The sequence below is a fragment of the Fundulus heteroclitus genome, chromosome 14 (genome assembly GCF_011125445.2).
Source record: "Fundulus heteroclitus isolate FHET01 chromosome 14, MU-UCD_Fhet_4.1, whole genome shotgun sequence".
NCBI classification, from domain to species: domain Eukaryota; kingdom Metazoa; phylum Chordata; class Actinopteri; order Cyprinodontiformes; family Fundulidae; genus Fundulus; species Fundulus heteroclitus.
This window is the reverse complement of record NC_046374.1, coordinates 15,388,962-15,407,598: the sequence shown is the minus strand read 5'-3', so window position 1 is coordinate 15,407,598 and position 18,637 is coordinate 15,388,962. Positions and strand designations below refer to the sequence as shown.

The 18,637-nt window shown below is 41.4% G+C and overlaps 2 protein-coding genes across 2 annotated transcripts; both read right to left on the bottom strand.

Moving 5' to 3' along the window:
- Nucleotides 1-119: 119 nt before the first annotated feature.
- Nucleotides 120-10,808, bottom strand: dnajc3b (DnaJ (Hsp40) homolog, subfamily C, member 3b). The gene is made up of 13 exons (XM_021319069.2): nucleotides 10,674-10,808; nucleotides 10,267-10,539; nucleotides 8,747-8,857; nucleotides 8,531-8,655; nucleotides 8,372-8,446; nucleotides 6,680-6,823; nucleotides 6,368-6,549; nucleotides 6,145-6,264; nucleotides 4,869-4,974; nucleotides 4,645-4,765; nucleotides 2,765-2,897; nucleotides 2,508-2,656; nucleotides 120-1,366 (listed from the first exon to the last, which is right to left on the bottom strand). The coding sequence occupies exons 2-13, from the start codon at nucleotides 10,352-10,354 to the stop codon at nucleotides 1,221-1,223; spliced, it is 1,500 nt and encodes a 499-aa protein (XP_021174744.2). The 5' UTR covers nucleotides 10,355-10,539; nucleotides 10,674-10,808; the 3' UTR covers nucleotides 120-1,220.
- Nucleotides 10,809-16,835: 6,027 nt separating this feature from the next.
- LOC118565691 (claudin-15-like) lies at nucleotides 16,836-18,555 on the bottom strand. Its single transcript, XM_036146378.1, has 3 exons — nucleotides 18,477-18,555; nucleotides 18,299-18,406; nucleotides 16,836-16,961 (listed from the first exon to the last, which is right to left on the bottom strand). The coding sequence occupies exons 1-3, from the start codon at nucleotides 18,545-18,547 to the stop codon at nucleotides 16,865-16,867; spliced, it is 276 nt and encodes a 91-aa protein (XP_036002271.1). The 5' UTR covers nucleotides 18,548-18,555; the 3' UTR covers nucleotides 16,836-16,864.
- Nucleotides 18,556-18,637: the final 82 nt, after the last annotated feature.

The following is an 18,637-nucleotide window of genomic DNA, read 5'->3' as shown; positions in this document are numbered from 1 at the left end:
AAAGAAACCTTTTAACCCACCAGTAAATGTTCCACCATGTAGAGAGACAGGATCCACCAACAAGAGCGATCCATCTGGTTAGTGAGGTTCAGTTCAGGCAAAGGAGTAACGACCAGCGGTGATGGGAGGGTGTTTTATCCTTTAATACACTGCAGCACTTCCACCCAGTCAGTTTGGCAGCAGAAGAAGAAATTGATGCCACAACCAGAAACCCTAAAGAGAAAATCTGAAACCAAACCTGTTCCTCTCATCTTTAAATACCAGCCCCCCCCATGGTCACATTTTGGTTCACAAAATAAAGCAGTTCCAGTCGCGTATGTCTTCAACATGTCGGTAACAAAATAACTTAAGATTGTGCAAAAAGAGAAAGCAAACAAAAAAAAAATCCTACTTAGTCCGTCTTCAGCGGCTGCAACGTTAAGAGTCTGGATTACAAACTCATCCTGCAACAATTTAGTTTCATGTTTTAGATAAATATTATCCAAATATTCTGTTCACGGAGTGCACTGGAGTCCAAGCTTCAGCCGAGCGTCATATTTAGAAACGAGGCCTTCTGGGTCTAGAGAGTCCGAGAAAAACCAAAAACGCAGTAACATTTCAGGAAGAGGCTGTGGAGGGTTTCCCCCACCACCACCAAAAAAAATAAAAATAAAAACATTTTAAAGGCTTTCGTTCATTGTTTTTGCTGCTGTACACACACGACATTCTCAAGCCAATATATTATCCTCACAGAAGGACCTCTAGAAACCAGTTTCAAGCAAAATCAAAAAGCAAGCAGATATAAAATCCACAGGTTTCAGTGTTTCACCAACAAAACGCCGTTAATGCCACCGACTATAAAAAGTCTCGACTCCCAAAGGCGCTGCGGGACGGTGGAAGGGGGGCCGACGGCCGTCAGCGAAGCCGTGGTTCCTTTGAAGAATACTGCGAGCGAGGAGAATAACGCTGACCGTCCTCGTCCGCCCGGGGCTCAGAGTTTGGCACAAAGAAAGAGAAATACGAGCAGAAACGTCCACGGGTTTTCGTTCAACGCCTTTTCAGCTTCCCAGAGAGGAGCCGAGGCAAAGGCCTTCAACTTTCTTCATCCACCGTTGAACAGGAGCCACGGGTCCCCCTCTAAAAGAAGAAGTTAAATAAAAGTCCTAGTTTATGTCACTAAACCGACGGCGTCCAGGCTGAGGCACAGATCCGTCTGCGGGTGCCGGCTCCGCTCCGCCTCGCTAGTTGTACTCGAACTTGAAGTGGTAGCTGCCGCCGGACTCGAAGGGGTTGAAGTGGAACGGCCAGGCCCTCTGGCCGCCGCCGCCGCCCTGCTGGTTCTCCGGGTCCAGAGGGTCCTCGCCTTCGTCGAACTTCTGCCTCATTTCTACACCGTTGGTGGGAAAGAGAGGAGGAACGAGGTGAGGGGAAACTCAGAAGAAGAAGTCAGAGGAACCCGACCAAAGAAAGAAGAACAAACGTGGCTTTCAAGCTTTTCATTTCTGAAAAGTGCGGCATGCATTTGCACGACTTTAGGGATGTGTCCCTACCGGCTTTACACATCTAAAAGACACTTTTACTCGCTCTCCTTTGCAGAAAGGCTCTAAGTTCAGTCAGGCTGGATGGATGGAGAGGATATATGATCATTAATCTTCCCTCAGCTTCTCCATTGGACCCACATGTGGACTTTGACTAGGCCAGATGCTGTTTGCTCACTGACAGAGGCTGCGCACAGACTGTGACTAAATCCCTCTAATGTCAGGGCAGATGGACGCACTGCATTTATTTTAGGGATGTCAGAGTAAGTAGGGCTTATATTTATGCCATGCTGTTTAGAAAATGTTATTTATAGAAAAAGAGATCCACATGTCCTGAAATACAGTAAAGGTTTCATGGATCACAGTCTGTGCACCAACATGAAGGTGTTGATGCACAGATTGTGACTGGAGATCCTAACGACCCCCGAGAAACCAAAGCTTTCTACTTTGACGCTTCTTTAAAACGCTGCAGCCTTAGAGGTCCTCAGTATAAAGCTATCAGCCTCCTCTTCATACCAAACCCTGCATGATGGATCTGTATGCTAAAAGGAGCATTTTGTTGCTATGCAAGCAGCTGCTACACACACACACACTGCAAAAATAGACCTAAAAATAAGAAATCTTTTCTTGAAATTAAAGTATTTGTCCTTGATTTGAGCAGATAAATAGGACTGTTTGCCAATGGAATAAGATTTTTGCACTTAAAATGGGAACAATTCATCTCCATCACCTTATTTCAAGTGCAGTATTGCTAATTATCTTATTTTAGGGGTAAAAATACTTATTCCATTGGCAAATAACCTTATTTACCTGCTCAAATCAAGGGCAAATACATTCATTTCAAGAAAATTGTACTTATTTGTAGTTCTCTTTTTGCAGTGTAGATGTGCTCTGTGGACAAAAGTGAGTCTTTCTGCAGCCCCCCTCCCCTCCCACTGCAAGGTGTTTCCTACCACACAAGTGTTGCGTTGAGTAAAACCAGCTCCTGACCTGGGTCTGTAAGGACTTCTTTAGCCGACGCGATGTCGATAAACTTCTTCTCGGCCTCCTTCTTGTCCGCCTCGGACTGGAAGTTGTCGGGGTGCCACTGCTGCGCCAGCTTCCTGTACGCCTTGATGATCTCCTGCTTGTTGGCGCTCCTGAGGAACGGCAGGAACAGACGGTTTGTGGTTGAGCACAGCGGCCACGTCTAGTTAAAAAGAGAGTAGCCTAATATCGCGCATAATGGAGGCGGACGGACACGTCACCTGCTGACGCCCAGGATCTTGTAGTAGTCTCTCTTACGAGAGAGTTTGAGCAGCTTCTGAGCTCGTTCCAGACCCTCTCTGATGGCGTTGCTGTCGCCGTCGAAATCCCTCGCCTCCTTGTAGTCCTCAACAGCTGGAGTACCAGAAAAAAAAAGATTAATTTAAGGGAAAAATGGCATCCAGTAAAGCTTCGAGGTGTCTGTACAACAAAAACAGCCGGAGTAGAAATCCTCCTGCTTGCATTACGGTGCATCAGGTGAAGAAATGGTCCCTAAATAATCAGATCCCTGGCCATGGCTGCGTCTTTATCAGGGCTTGACCTCCGGGGGCGGGTAGCTCGTTAATTGTGGGCTTTAATTAGACCATGTTAGGAAAAGTTGCGATATGCGACAATATTAGTAATAAAATAAAGTGTTTGTCTTTTTGCTTTAAGATCGTAGCAAACACAGACCACAGATGATTAGTAGTCTATCCAAACACTAAAAAACATTCATCACTTCCATCAAACACAAGGTTTTAATAAAAATATTGCCATCTGTCTTGTGATGTTTTTTGCAATATAATTACTTGGCTTTAGTTGATCAACTTTATCAAGTTTTTGCCGTCTCAAACTTTGTTGAATTAAACAAATATCACTTATTGCACTTCAGGCGATTCTTTGAGACATGCAATATTGCGATAAATGTGCGGCCCTAGTTTTAATGATGCATTTTAGTTGCTCGCTTCCAGGGAGGAGGGTTTTAGTTTATAGCCAACAAGTTTGGTGCAATTCAAAAGCAAGAACTGGGCGCGCAGCTTTGAATTTATCGTGGCCGTTCTCTAATGCATAGCTGGGTCAGAATTACACGCCTGTGCTCCAACACACACACAAGTTTCTGTTTGATCGCTCCTCGGTCATTTGTAGTGAAACCTCATCGTTTCTGCAGCCCTTAACGCGGCCCTGGCATCGATCTGCTTGGGTTTCTGATCACTCTTCCTAACAGGAATGACGGGGCTCAGTTTGGCTGTTTGACAGACGGGTCCAAACCTTTTCTCAGGAGACTGGGTTCCAGTCCATTTCAGAGAGCCTGATGTTAATCTGCTTCATCTGGTCCTGTTTTAAGGTGTGTATGGGATCATTGTCCTGCTGGAGCCCCAAACTTGTCAGAGTTACGAGCATCAAGCTAGAGATTTGTGAAAAGGTTGACCTGAGCGTCAGCATGATGCTGCAGCGCTCTTAGGTCGTAGAGTCTCATCGTTACGCCTCCAAACATTCTGCCGTCATGGCGGCCGTACCGCTCTCTCCTCTGAAGGCATTCGCTTTACCCGCGTGTGCGGCTGCATCTCGGAGTGGGCGCTTCTTTCCGGATCGCCTCCCTCTCGGGTCGGATGCTAAGCGGGCTTCACTGTGGACAGCGACGCTGGCGTTTACGACAGACCTGAGCCTCGGTGGTTTCTGGCTCGTTCTTGATGTCTTTGGATCATACATGATGAGACGCAATTTCTCTGAGTCTTGTATCCAAACATTAGCGGGTTGTATGCACTGCAAAAGTAGACCTAAAAATAAGAAATCTTTTCTTGATTTGAGCAGATAAATAGGACTGTTTGCCAATGGAATAAGATATTTGCACTTAAAATGGGAACAATTCATCTCCATCACCTTATTTCAAGTGCAGTATTGCTAATTATCTTATTTTATGGGTAAAAATACTCATTCCATTGGCAAATAACCTTATTTACCTGCTCAAATCAAGGGCAAATACATTAATTTCAAGAAAATTGTACTTATTTTTAGTTCTCTTTTTGCAGGGTGTCTGACTGGGCCTGTCTTCCTCTGGCTTCTTTGTGTTTAAACAGGTAATCCAATCAACCCACGTCTGCTGCACATCTCGCCTCCTTACCTTTCTCGTAGTCCTGGTTGAGGATGTAGGCCTCGGCTCGGTCTCGGAGGATGTTGGCGTTGCGGGGGTCTCTCTGGTGGGCCTCTGAACAGACGTCTATGGCCTCGGCGGCCACCTGAAGCTGCAGCAGCATGAAGAGGAGCAGGGAGTTAGGCCTAAAGCAGGAGAAAGCTGCCGATCCCTCCGTTTCAATCATAAACTAGCAGAGGCGTCTCCCTTCTCACCTTGACGAGACAGAAGCAGATCCTCTCCTTGGCCAGGTTCGTGTAGAACTGGACATTTGGCTCCGTCTTCATCGCCGACTCGTATTTTTCAATAGCTTCCCGAAACCTGATTGTAGAGAGAGGGTTAACGAGAGCTGACGTGGCTCCCTGAGCTTACAGCTGTCTGCACCAATCGCCTGGTACCTTGATAGAGATGAATAAATACTAGCAGCAGATGGCGGGACGCTGGTCCTAATGGCTGCTTGTAGATGAGTGGATCTAACATCTGCTCGGTTTAACTACACGGCTGGAGCGTGTTGCTGTAAATCTGCTACAGAGTGAGCAGTCGTCTCAGAGATCCTCTATTTTAGAGGCAGTTTATTGTTGCAACACACGGAAGAGGAGAAATGTCCCAGATTCATATATTCCAGGGAGCAGACGCTCTGCTCAGAGCTAACGTGTTAAAAAAAATAAATGGATGCAACAGATCTGAGTTTTGATGGCGTTTAACGAACAGAAACTTAAAAAAAAAAGAAAAAAAAAAAGAAAGAAAGAATAACGGCTAAAGGACGACAAAGACAGTTTAAATGGCCGTTTGTTTGGGAAATAGAAGTATAAGAGCACAATGTTTTCCATTTTTAATGAGACGATTCGCCTGAAAAGAAATCTATTAGAAGGGAAATATATACAAAAAAACATAAACAGACGTTTCCAGATTGAAGTGTCTTGATTGCTAAGGTTTTTGAGAACAAAAGATTAACCATTTACTGAAGCGTTATCTTTTTTTTACCATCTACAAATTGTGAAAAAATAGAAATTAAAAACAAACTGGCTTCTGATCTCCTCCCTAAATCCAGATTCAAACTGGTGCCTATATTTTGTGAAGTAAAAAAAGAATTGCATCTTTAGTGTTCTGCTTGGTGTTTTACTCAGCCGTAGTTTAAGTTAAACATTTCAAGTTTAAGTTGTTTAGAGTAGTAGGAGTGAAATATTCTGTTTGATTTTTGAAAACCAAAATACTTAAACTGCAATGTCACACATCAAGAAAACACATAATTTACACAGGAAACAGTGTGAAGTCCACTACATTCTGTAGTATCATTAGATTTATTAGTAGATGTTTGATTTTACTAAACTCAATTTGACATTTTGCTCACTTGTCCAGACCTGGCAAATGGCAAAAGAACCGTCCAGACTCTAAATCTCCTAAATGTGGATCTCCAGCGACAGAACCTGCATCAGGATGAATAAAGTTTCATGCTTTAAAGCTTTAAAGCAACCATCAAGGCGCACTGACCTCCCCTCCTGGATCAGCTCCTCTGCAGAATCCAGCTGCTTGCTGAGCTTCTTCACCTGCTTGTAGTGGCCGAAACAATCTTTGTCGTCCTGGTCGAGCTTCAGGCACTCCCGGATGTGGCTGTCGGGGGGGAACAGAGCGACGTGTGAAGAGACGGCACAGATCTGCAGACCCGCAGAGAAGGAAACGGCCCCGTTTGCACGGCAGACGGCGCGGCGCTCACTTCAGAGACTCGTGGTGCTCTCCGAGGCTGTAATGCAGCCGGCTGAGCTTGAGGAAGGCTGCACGGTTGTCGTTGCGCAGCCTGGCTGCGGGCGTGAGGTCCAGGATGGCCTTCTGCGGATCCCCCATCCGCATGTAACAATCAGCACGGAGCTCCCTGGACTCCGGGTCCCAGGGAGAGATCTGGGACAAACAATGGACGTCAACAAGTTGAAGTGGAGCCACTGCTTCCTGTAACTTTGTCCTTTCTTCACCATATCTTGCTGTTTTTCTAGATAAACCAATATAAGGGTTAAATTATTAGAGGACAAACCTCTAAGACCCTCTCCAGTGTCTTGATGGCGCCGCTGTAGTCGCCCTGGTGGTATGCGGCGTGGGCTTCCTCCTGCAGGTCCTCCAGCTTGCTTGCTTCCAGCAGCTGCTCCTGAGCTTCTTTGTGGTCGGCAGAGCGCTGCAGCTGAGGAAGGAAATGACGATCAGACGCAATTCTCTCCTGGAGAAAATCATTACGTTGCTTCTTTGGCCAAATTTCTCGTGCTTCGGTACAAAAATTAACTGTAAAACTTCATTTTAACCTGGACGTCATTTGTATTTTTCTAGTTCCTACTTTGCCAAGATTTGCTAGAAGAAGGTTGTTTAAATGCACCTTTCCTACTCTGCACCTTCTTGTATGAATCGATGTGGCAAGTGAATTTCTCCATTGTGAGATCAATAAAGCCTATCTTATCTTAAATGAATGTCAGTCATTTGAATAATCTACAACCGATCAGTGTTTAAAACGGCAGGAAAACGCGGTAAGGGTGCAACATGTTGGCCGATTGGTGGCACCGGTAACGCTGTACAACTCATTCATTCATTTATTCATTCATTTCTAGATTCTCAGCCAGATGTATTAAAACAAAAGATAATGGGACAAACTTTTTTTTTTTTTCACAATGACTCTTTATAATTTTGCCAAAAAATGATGTTTTTAAAGTGATGTTTTTAAATGTAGATATTTTGGGGGTAAGAAAATGCAGGTATTAGCAATTTTTCCTTTTTTTTTTACCATTGAATTTCCACAAAAAGAATGATTCAAAAAGCACCACTGATCATTTTTTAGATCCATTTTTGTGTCATGTGGTTGAAATCTACTTGCTTATTTCATTTTCCTCGAATATCAGCATCCCACAGAACAAAATGTAGCTACACTCTTTTTGCGAATGCTTTGTTTTTCTTTAAAAACAAACAAAAAACGGTGGCTCTTTAAAAATGACAAATCTCATGTGATGCTGTGTTTTGAACAAACGCGTCAATCTGAGAGTCAAGAAAGCGTCCGACGCCTCAACTCGGACGCGTCCAAACGCTTCGCACAAGCGTGGACTGTCTCTGTAGCGATGGCTCGACTGATCATAGATTATAGGATGACCACAAACAGCAACGATGAGTTTGTCCTCAATTGTCGACTTCCTGGCTTTTCCGTCGGAAAATGAACCACTGTTTCTGATTGGTTGACGTTTTGCGTCCAGCTGCAAGCGTATAGATTTTCCAACTCTAGCGTCTGCCGTTTTAGACGATCGGATACTGAAAATCTCCAAACGAGCCGCCCCCGACGGGTGAGACCTCACGACGCTCCTAGACGTGCGTTCACCTTAGACTTGATGTAAACCCGACGCCCCTGATGCTCTAATCGTGTTCGGTCTGAACGCAGCATAAGATTTGTGGCTCTAAGTTATTTTTTTAGCTGGACTGAGAGCAAAAATGGCTCCTAGAATTGTAAAGATTGAAGACGCCTGCTCGACCATTTCACTGGTAAAAATTAATGTTTTTCTTCACAAAATCTGATTTTTTATTTCAGGAGATGATTAAAAACATTTTTTTTTTTTTTAGCAAACTCTTAATCTTTTGTTTTTTTCTTGAAAATATAAAAAGAAGACCAAGACTGGTCCACGTTTTTTCCTAATTCATACTTAAACCCCACATTTTTGAAAACGAACAACACAGCGGCATAGCTAATGAGACGTACCACCATTTGGAAGTCCTCTCTGGCCTCCTGCGTGTTGCCCTGCTTCAGCAGGATGTTCCCCCGCTGCAGCCGGGCCTGAAACAGAGGTGGGATGGTGTGAGAAAGGACTGAGGAACAGCCGTTTAAAAAAGGTTCAGTCGGGGTCGGCGCACGACTCACAGGCAGGAAGTCGGGCTTCAGCTGGATGGCCCGGCTCAGATCGGGCAGAGCCGACTTGGATCGTCCCATGGCCAGGAACACAGCGGCTCGCTTGTAGTAGGTCAGGTAATTCCCAGAGTCTCCCTCTGGAAAATGTCAGTGAAACGAAATCTTTACTTTACGAGAAAATAAAACAGAGGGAGAGCGTCTGCTCGCTCTGCGGCCGTGTAATCTTACCCACGGCAGAGTGGTAGTGGGACAGGGCTTCAGCCAGCTGACCGGCCGCCAGGAGTTTGCGGCCCATCTCCAAGTGCTGCTCGATCTCGGCGTGAGTCGCCCCCAGGACTCCTGGAAGGGGAAATCTGGGCTTAAATCACGCCGGGGGAGAAAACCTTTCAAAGGCGGCCTGCGATGTAGCTTGACACCTCGGTTTTGAGGATTCCTCACACTAATCTGATGACATAATTACTCGCTCTTAAGAGCCAAACCCGAACTCCGTCAAGCACAAATGCAAATGGTTTTCATTTCTAATTTTACTGCCAAAGAGAAAAACAGGATTAAATTACATTATCACTAGAACAGGATTCTGACAGTGTGAAGAATACTGCGGGAAGAACAATAAATAGCAACAAAAATATCAGTTTTACAGTACTTACGTACATTTTAAAACAAAAATGTCTAACACGACTTGATTGATTATATTTCTAAAACAGAAAAGGGACAAATTGCTAAAATAATACAACGAGTTGATTATGACGGTAATGATTATTTCCCCACGTAGACTTAAACAATAGAATATTACAAACACCTAATACATTTAACAGCTGCTCCTCTCTGCGCTTCATGAAGGCAGAGAAAACTCAGGTTCTCTCTCTCTCTCTCTCTCTCTCTCTCTCATTATTATTATTATTATAGTTTTTTTTTGTATTCTAACACAACTGATTAGACATTTATAGGCCTGTGAAATAAAGCTAATAAAGTCGCTCTGTAAAAGCACGCTCACAGTTCAAGGTGTGAACTTGGCATAATAACACTGTTTTTACCTTTCTCCCTAAAACAAAGGGCGTTTTTCTGAGGTTTTCTGAGGTAAATCGTTCTAATATTAACAAAAACGATGAGCTGTCACTCTTATTGGTGGACACTGATTTTTATGGTTTTACTTTGACTCATTCCAGTTTTTTTAATGTGCTGTAGATATAAACAGTAGTTGTGAGATTAGAAATAAATTAACTAGTTTATTTTTATTTTTTTATCTGAACTAAAAATAAATTGCATCAACGTTTAACGCTGAACCCCTGACGCACGGAAGAGAGCGGAAGTTCTTTAGGTTTGATGCATTTGATGAATTGGGGGTTTAAAAAAATATTCACTAATAATTGTTTCCTCTATTAGACGTGCTAATCACAGATCTGCACTTAAAAACTGCATTTAATGTTTCTAGTTGTTTAGCTTTAGAATGTTTATTGTTTTTTATAGTTTTTTTCTACGTTGTGCTTCTGTTTAGCATAAGTTTCCCTGGTGTTTTAGCTCTTGTGTTATGTTTAAAGCCCTCAATGTTTCCCTCTTGTGTTTTATTTTTTATTATACGTTCGGTTTCGGTTTCAGGTTACGTTGCGTTTATGGCCACCGGATTTCGGAGTTTCTGTCACAATGTAACCAGTTAAAGTTTCCTTTAACGCAACAATAACGATAATAGTGACGTAATGTCTCGTTATTAGTGGTCCTCCGGTTTGTAGCCCCCCCAGAAGCGGTCTTACCGTCCAGCTGGATGTCCAAGAGGACGCAGAGCAGAGACAGGGAGCACAGCAGCCCGCTGGAGCCTCCTGCCCGCCGACACCACTCCATCTCTGGGTCTGCTCGCACCGGGACGGACGCACTTCACGGCTCAGCTTGGGCTCGACCCGCTGCTCTGTTTCATTGAGAACGGCTGAGCCCGTTCTTGTCGGACCGAGGAGCAGCTCCGGTCGTGTATTTACGGTCCCGGTCCCACAGTCCTCCGGGTGGAACCGAGCGGGCTCGCTGAGAAGTTCCTGAGCCGAAAGCAGAGGTTTGACAGCTGCGCCGCCGACAGCAACACGAGTTTCCCCGCAAGTGACCGGGATTTTATTTGCGACCAGACGACGGGGAAATCAAACTACCGGCAGCCTGTGTAGTTTTTGGATACCTGTCAGTCCGTTCGTAGCGTCGCTTTCCCTTTCTGGCATACATTTTTCTGATTGGTCCACATGGCTCGCATCCGGGTTGGGCTGTAGACGTGGGCTGCTCTGATTGGACAGACTATTTTAACACCCGGTGGCACTCCCGGAATGTCTCGTGTCCCTTCTAGACAGAGAGACACGCGACACGGTGCTGTCCAGCCCGTAAAAATGTAGGTTTGGCAGGTAGTGATTACAAGTTTCAGTTTCTTTACATGTGCATCTGAAACAATTGATAACATTTATGTATTTCAGTGATTCGAATTAAAAAATAAAACGTCTGTTTTAATAGGCTCGTTAATTTTTTGTTTATTAAAAAAAGTTTTAGGCTTACACAGCTAATGAAGACCCTGTAACCAAAGGATGTTTAATAGAGAAACGTAGGCCTAAAATGTGTTGACGTGGTGTATATGTACCATAGGTTGTAACTAATTACATTTACTTGAGTAACTTTCTGATTAAAATTAACTTTTAGTAGTAGCTCACTGCACTGTACTTTTTTACTTTTACTGGTTCAGAAGTATCAGAATCAGAATCAGACATACTTTAATAATCCCAGAGGGAAATTATTTTTGTTACACGCTCCAGATATATAAACATTTATATATATATATAGATATATATATATATATATATATATATATATATATATATATATATATCTATATATATATATATATTTACAACATTCCACACAAAGTATATATATATATATATATATATATATATATATATATATATATATATATATATATATATATATATATATATATATATCCAAAATCTATAGTTATACTAAATCTATATCACTACTTTTATTTGAGTAAAATTTCTGGCCTCTACCCACCGTGAGGAAATTCATTAAATAAAGAGCAGACTTGTTTTGACAAAAAATGCACCAAGGAGACACACACCTAGAGTTTTTTTTAAAGTGAGACTTCTTCTTCTTACACAAGCTTTGTTGTTTTAATGTTATATTTTTATGAGAAACCAAAATAAGTAAAGCTAAGCTGAAAGCTCCACCTAGAGGATCAATCTGAGCTCTGCAGGAGGCAGAGAAGGCGTGGCAAAAGTGATTGAATCCACCATGCCCATGACATGTGATTTTTGTTTTGCCATTTAAATATGGAGCTAAACCACTGACAGCTTGCAGAGATATTTTAAAAAAGAGATTTGGCTTTGTAAAGTCACACCCTGAGAGGAGCTTAAAAGCAAATGAGTAAATCCTGTTATTTATGATTTAAGGTTTTAGATATCAGATGTAAAACGCTTATTATAAATGGCTCAGCTTTTGAGTGTTTTATGCTGTTTCACCACACAGGGACTACATAGAAATGTTGCTATGACATGAACTGAACTCTGCCACACACATTTAAATGAGTGAAGCTGCCAGTTTGTATGAGGAAGGAAAGGTTTTTATTCTTAACAAACATGGATCACCTTCTTGCATAAGATCAAAAGTACTAAAAAAAAAGCACCACATCAGACGGACAAAGACAACACCTGTTGGCAAAATCATCTGCAGTGGCTGAAATATGATTCTGCTCACTTTAGAGATGGGTTAACTAACAAGTATGAGAAACTTGTACTTGTCTTTTTCCTTCCTACAGGTCATTCACATTTTAATTTATTAAACTGAGTCTATTTTATGAACTGCTTGACACCTGCGTTGTTACAGCTTGTCTAACATGTAGGCATATATGCTTCGTTCAGCTCATTTAAAGTTTTAGAAATGTGATACTAACAAGTAATAAGCAATTTATTTTATTTCATATATATATATCTAAAGTAAAATACTGAAACAAAACTATGTTTCTCTTCTGTGGAGAATATCATTAAATCAAACAGGATTTGTGATCTTGCATCATCTAGGCAGCCGGAGGCCTCGTTGAATAAATCGGTAGGATTCCTGCCTTAGCAATGTCTCGTGTCTGGTTCATGTTCAGTCCATATGGCAACCAAACACAACTGTCAGATAACATTGTTTTTGTCAACACGTGCGGCGAGTCCCAGCCACTGGTAATCTCCATGACATCTAAAAACGCTTCGAGATATAACTTAGATACTCACCGCAGCATCAGGATGTAGCTTTCTGGATGGAAGTATGTTATCGCTGCCAGCAACACTATGCAGAAACAATGCTGTAAAGCCAGTCAAAAAACAGAAACACAATCTGTCTCTGTCTTGCTTGTAAAAAAGCGGTGGGGTTGTAGTTTCATGCAGGTGAGCTCTAAACTGCGTTGGACTGACGGTTCTGCTGCACCGCCTGCGTCATTAAGCACACTGTGACCAGCGGACCCTCGCTCAGTCAATTCACTGCCTCCTCAGCAGTGGTCCCTGCAGCGTCTCCTCAGTAAGAGGCTGTTTTTATCTGTCATACATTATCAAAGGTTGGCATGATAAAAATAAATCCCGCATGGTAGGACATGGAATCAAAAATCTTAGTTTTAACCTCAAAAACACATCAAAAATATAATAAGTAAACAAGTTCTACACGCAGTTTAGAAATGTGAACATGATATTATAAATGGTATAAATGAAAATCATAATTATGTGCAATGCTAAACAACTGATGAACTTTGTTCTTTTAAACTGTACGTTATTTATTTAAAACATTAAATATTGTTTCCCTGTATAATTATTCAAGTTAAAGAGTGATGGGAGATCTCAGTGAGAGCAGGCAATTCACAAAAGTATGCAGGTGCTTCCATGTGTAAAATGCTGTTCAAAACATTCTCTCATCATTTCAACATACATTTACCTTGTTCCTCCTTTTTGACTGGTGCTAAACTTTTTGCCTTTTCATTTATCCCTAATTTAGCTTTATACCAAACTCAGTTTTTTCCCTTTGCCGTTGTAAGCTTCAAACAATACAAACATGTCTTTCAAAATGAGTTCTTCTGATTCTAAAGGAAATGACAAATAGCAAACAATCGCTTTTTAAGTAAAATCTCATTAGTTAATGGCCTTTACACTTTTGCTTCTTTTGAATTGAGGTCATGTCAAAAAAATTTATAATTTCTCTGCTGAGGATGGTTACAGATTAATTTGCCCTTTTACCAATTAGCACCACTGTTTCTCCCTATTTTGCCCCTTCTTTCTTCCATTTTGTCACAGTAAACAAACACTTTTGCATTCAGGAGCCTAAACCAATTCATGGTGATATGTGTTTTCATTCTGCTGTTTTAATGAATTATAAAGACAAATGGTCATAAAAGTTCTTAAATATCACATGTAATTTAATTAAATGCTATCATAAAAACCTTGCATTACGCTCTGTTTTCAGTGATTTTGGTTCTGATCTGCATTCAGGCCCGTTGACACCACACACTAGGAGCAAACCTGTTCTGGAAAATGGTAAATGTCTTGTACTTGTATAGCGTTATGTCAAGTCCGACGACCCCAAAACGCTTTACACTACAGTCATTCGCCCACACATTCACACCCTGACGATGGTGAGCTATGTTAGTGGCCACAGCCGCCCTGGGAGATAAAGAGAGAAAAAATAAAATGTACTTTATTGGTCCCAGAATTGGGAAATTATTGGTCTGCAGCAGCATGACATACAGAAGTACTGTACAATACAAAATGTAAATGTCTATACAATAAAATTATGTCATCAAAAATGTATATATGTTATAAGTTACATTATATTTGTGCAAACGGAGCAGTGATGATGAAGAGAAATCAGCAACAGAAGGAAAGAAAGTGATTGTTCGGGGTGACGGCACGTGGCAAATAGGATTTCCTGTATCGTGTGTTCGACCGCGGTGCTGTTAGGGAAGCTCTGCTGCCTTTCCATTGTGTGGTGGAGAGGGGGGGGGGGGGTCCAGATTGACCATGATGGATAACAGTTTCTGCAGTATCCTCCCCTCCACCACAGTCTGAAATGACTCCAGCCTAAGAGCAATCACAGAGCCAGCCCTCTTGACGATCTTATTCAGTCTGTGGGCTCCTCTGGCTGTGATGTTCTCAACCAGAGAATGTGGATTTCTATTGGCCGTTGCTTATTTTGATACATTTTTGGGAAAGATGCTGAAACTTTCATACGCAAAGAATTTGGTTTTTGTGGTTGTGATGTATCTGAGTCCCATAACCACATTTCCATTAGTGTGGAAAAGACCTTAAGGGTAGAAGTTAGCCTAAGCCTCAGTGACCTGAATACATTTTGCTCTGCCTAGTTTTTTTTTTGTTTTATTGTTTTATTTTCTGTTATCTTTGTCCATCTTCGTGTTTCCTATAATTCTTCCAGTGTAAGACCTCATTGTTTTCCACCCAGTTTTGTTCTTTGTCTTCTGGATGTGTGCCCACGCCCAGCTTCTGGAGAAGTTTGTTTGTTTTTGAACTAACTTCCCAATCTCTGGAATGCCTGAAAAGATTTTGTCCCCAACACCGACTTTGACTTTTCTTTCCACGCAACTCTTTCTTAAAATCCGCGTCGCTGCTCTGTTTAGAAATGTTACATATAAGCTAAACATTTGTCACTCTCACTTCCTCCTTCCCACAGTCGAGAACTGGAAATAAGGCGACGCACATTAGAACATGGATGTAAATAGGTTCACATTTATGAACAAAAGACGGAGGATTGCATAGAGAAAGAAACTGGCTTGAGGTTAGAGAAAGGGATGTTAAAGAGCTTTCTGAATACATTTACTTTTACTTTTTAGATGTATCAAATTAAGTCTATTATAGTGATTTTTAATGTAGGAGCAGAGTAGTGATGTCAGATTTACCCAGGACATTCAGATCAACATGAACAATGTTATAAATGAGGAATAATTATAACTTACAAAAAGGTTTTAATTTTCTTTTTTGCGACATTTTAAAAGTTTGCTCTAAAATTCGCGTGACAATTGGATGGAAACATGGCTACTGTTGACTAACATCGCTGCAAAGTGAAATATGAATTTGGGAAGCAGTCACCAAATTGCAGTATTTATAAACAAATACCTTTTCAACTGCTTGTGGATTTTGTCACCTTCAAGGACAAAATCAGGGCGCCTGGGTTGACAACATTCAGAAAGGGTACAAAGACATCGCTGATGGTGGAAACCTCACGCCAGACCTCCTGCAGCTTGGGTCCTGTGTCTTTCCATTCTTACTCCAAGGACCTATATGTCAAATTTAAAAAGAAAAAAATGACATAAATCTGAAAAAGAAAACTTTGAACCAGCAATCCTTGGTTAGACACTTTGGAAGTGGCTTAACAGAAGTTTTGTGACAGCTGACTTTTTGTCATATGACTTTTTCCTTCCACTGAACTTTCTGTTCATACTGCATGTTTATACAAAGCACTTTGAGAAGGACCAGCTTCTTTAGAAATGAAAATTGGTGGCTTACCCTGCTTGTGGAGGGTGTCGGTCTCTGTGTCCTGGAAAACCGTCTAGTCAGGAGCCATCCCATGATTTTATAGATCATAACATAATACTCTATTTAAAATAAATCCTCTTTTATTGATTGTAGTAGAGTTTTTAAAATAAATGTTCAAAAGGATAATTAAAATAGATTAAATCGTTGGTGATCAAATTAATACATATCTACAGACCTATTTGAATGGAATCAACTACATATTTATTACTCACAATACTAACTTTCTTATGTCTGTGGAAATATTTTTGTTAAAAAATTACTATTTTGTGATTACAGAAATATAAAGTACAACAGAAATAATCAATCATACACTTTTTATTTTGCTTAGCAGTAAAAAACATTACAATTGAAACAAAAAGTAATCTGTTCCCCGTCTTCTCTCTTGAGGGTACTTTACAAAACTGTACAAAAACAACACAAATAAAATCTTGATCTTCTCTCTTTTGACCTGTCCTTATTATAGAAGATCAGAGTGAGATTTGGCGTTTCCGTCTTTATGTTGATTGACGTTGATTTCATCAGTGAAATGTGAACAGAACTGCTGAAAGGACACCATCTGTGGAAAGTAGAATAGCTTTGTACAGTGTTTACAGTATCAATCGGATCAACGGTGAGGACATTTATACAGGAAACTCCTCAGAGATTGGAACTATATACATTACAGAGATGCTCAGTTGTTTCCCACCGTCAGCGCGTCCACAGCCACGGACAAAAACGGCAGCGAAAACAAAGAAGGATTTATTTACATGAATAAAAACTGAGGTGGTAAAAAAAAAAACAAAATTCCAGCTCAGACGTAAGCGTTTCGTCCATAAGTGCTGGCTGCGGCGCTTCTGCTGGGTGCAGCTCCAGAGTACGCCGTTCCCCTGCTTTGATAAGCCAACGGGCTGCAAGACAAACACAGATGATGGGTGAATTTAATGCGCTGTAAGTCTTCAGAGCAGCACATTTACACACACAGTTGTATCAAAGGCTTTTTTTCCCAGTTTGTTACTGTATGCATCAACTTGTTGGTAAAAAAAAAAAGTTGGTCGTCTTTGGTTCTCGGAATAAAGGTAATCAAAAACATGAACGGTTTTGTTGTTAATTTAGAAGAGAATAATCCAAAACAACAAGCTTTGCATGTCAGACACATGGCTTCACATTTAGCTGTAGAATATTTTAGTTCGTCAGCGACTCAATGACGGCACGATGTCCCGTATCATCACCCTTCCACCACTGTGCTTTAGCTGGTGTACGGCTGTGGGTTCATGTGCTGTGTTTGCTGTTTGTTGGGTCTGTGCATTAGAGTCAAACTTCTTGACCTGCATTCAAAAGCAACTCTCCCAACCCAAGTTTCTTCCTAGAGACAATAAACCTTCTTCTGGCCCTCTTCTTTCGCTGTTGTTTACTTTAGCAACAGCTTTGCAGTAGCTCAACTTGATCGCTGCTGACTCTTGAATTCTCTTTCAAACTTTTTGTTTGTTTGTTTGCACTAGATGGCGCTAAACTCTAACATTTAAACTCTAACCCGCTGAAACCACTAGTTTTCTTCTAGCCCGGGGTGTAAGCAACCTAGAGCGCCAGAGCTACTTGGGTCGCCTTAGGCACCCCCCACAGAGGCTCTTTTTAAAAAGTCTAATGTAAAGACTTTTGTAATTTTTTATGTAAAAAAATTAATGTAAAGGCTATAGTAAATTTTTAATGTAAAGTTTTTTAATGTAAAGGCTATAGTAAATGTTCTGACTGATTTATATCTATATTTGTGTAGAATTTCCTCATCAGAATGAAGTAATGGTCAAAAGATAGAGATAACATTTTTGGTTTAGTCCTTTCTTGACACTCTGTGATTTATGTCTATACCGGCTACTTATTTTCCAATAATATGCAAAGGTCAAAAAAAGTTTTTTCTCCCCAAAATAATATATATATATATATATATATATATATATATATATATATCGGGTCACCTTGTTGTGTTTGTTAAAACTTTGCTTCAACACGCCAAGGAGAGCCACTTTAGGAGAATACACACTGTTTTGTCTGGTACGCAGCCATTCAGAACATGCTTCTCTGTAAGTAGCGTATTAAAGAAGGCACATTTTGAGAAATTGCAGTTAATCAACAACGCCTCTTGTCACCGGCCTGGTCAAACTGTAACCGTATCTTCAGCAGACGCCATTTTTTTTTCCAGCTATCTGCATTAAAAACACAATAATAAACACAATATGGAACTGGAACTCACTATTTCTCCTCCCTGCCTATTTGGCAGGAGCACGTGAGGCAGACTCCCCCGGCGATGGCGAGCACAGCCGAGCACCAGCCGATGTAAAGTCCTTCTCCTATTTCGTACCTGAGACAGGGAGGCAGGCGGTCAGACCACAGCTAAGCAACCTTTAAACGCCTCCGCTGCGGCGCCTCACCTGATCCCTGGGTAGTAGGGGTCAAAGAAGTCCTGGGTGATGTTGAAGGCGTACCATGACACGGAGACCATGGTGCAAAGACCTTTTGACAGCAATAAAAAAAGTTAAAAGCTGGCTCTTTAAGTAAACCAGTGAAAACTTTATGAAGGAATGATTTAAAT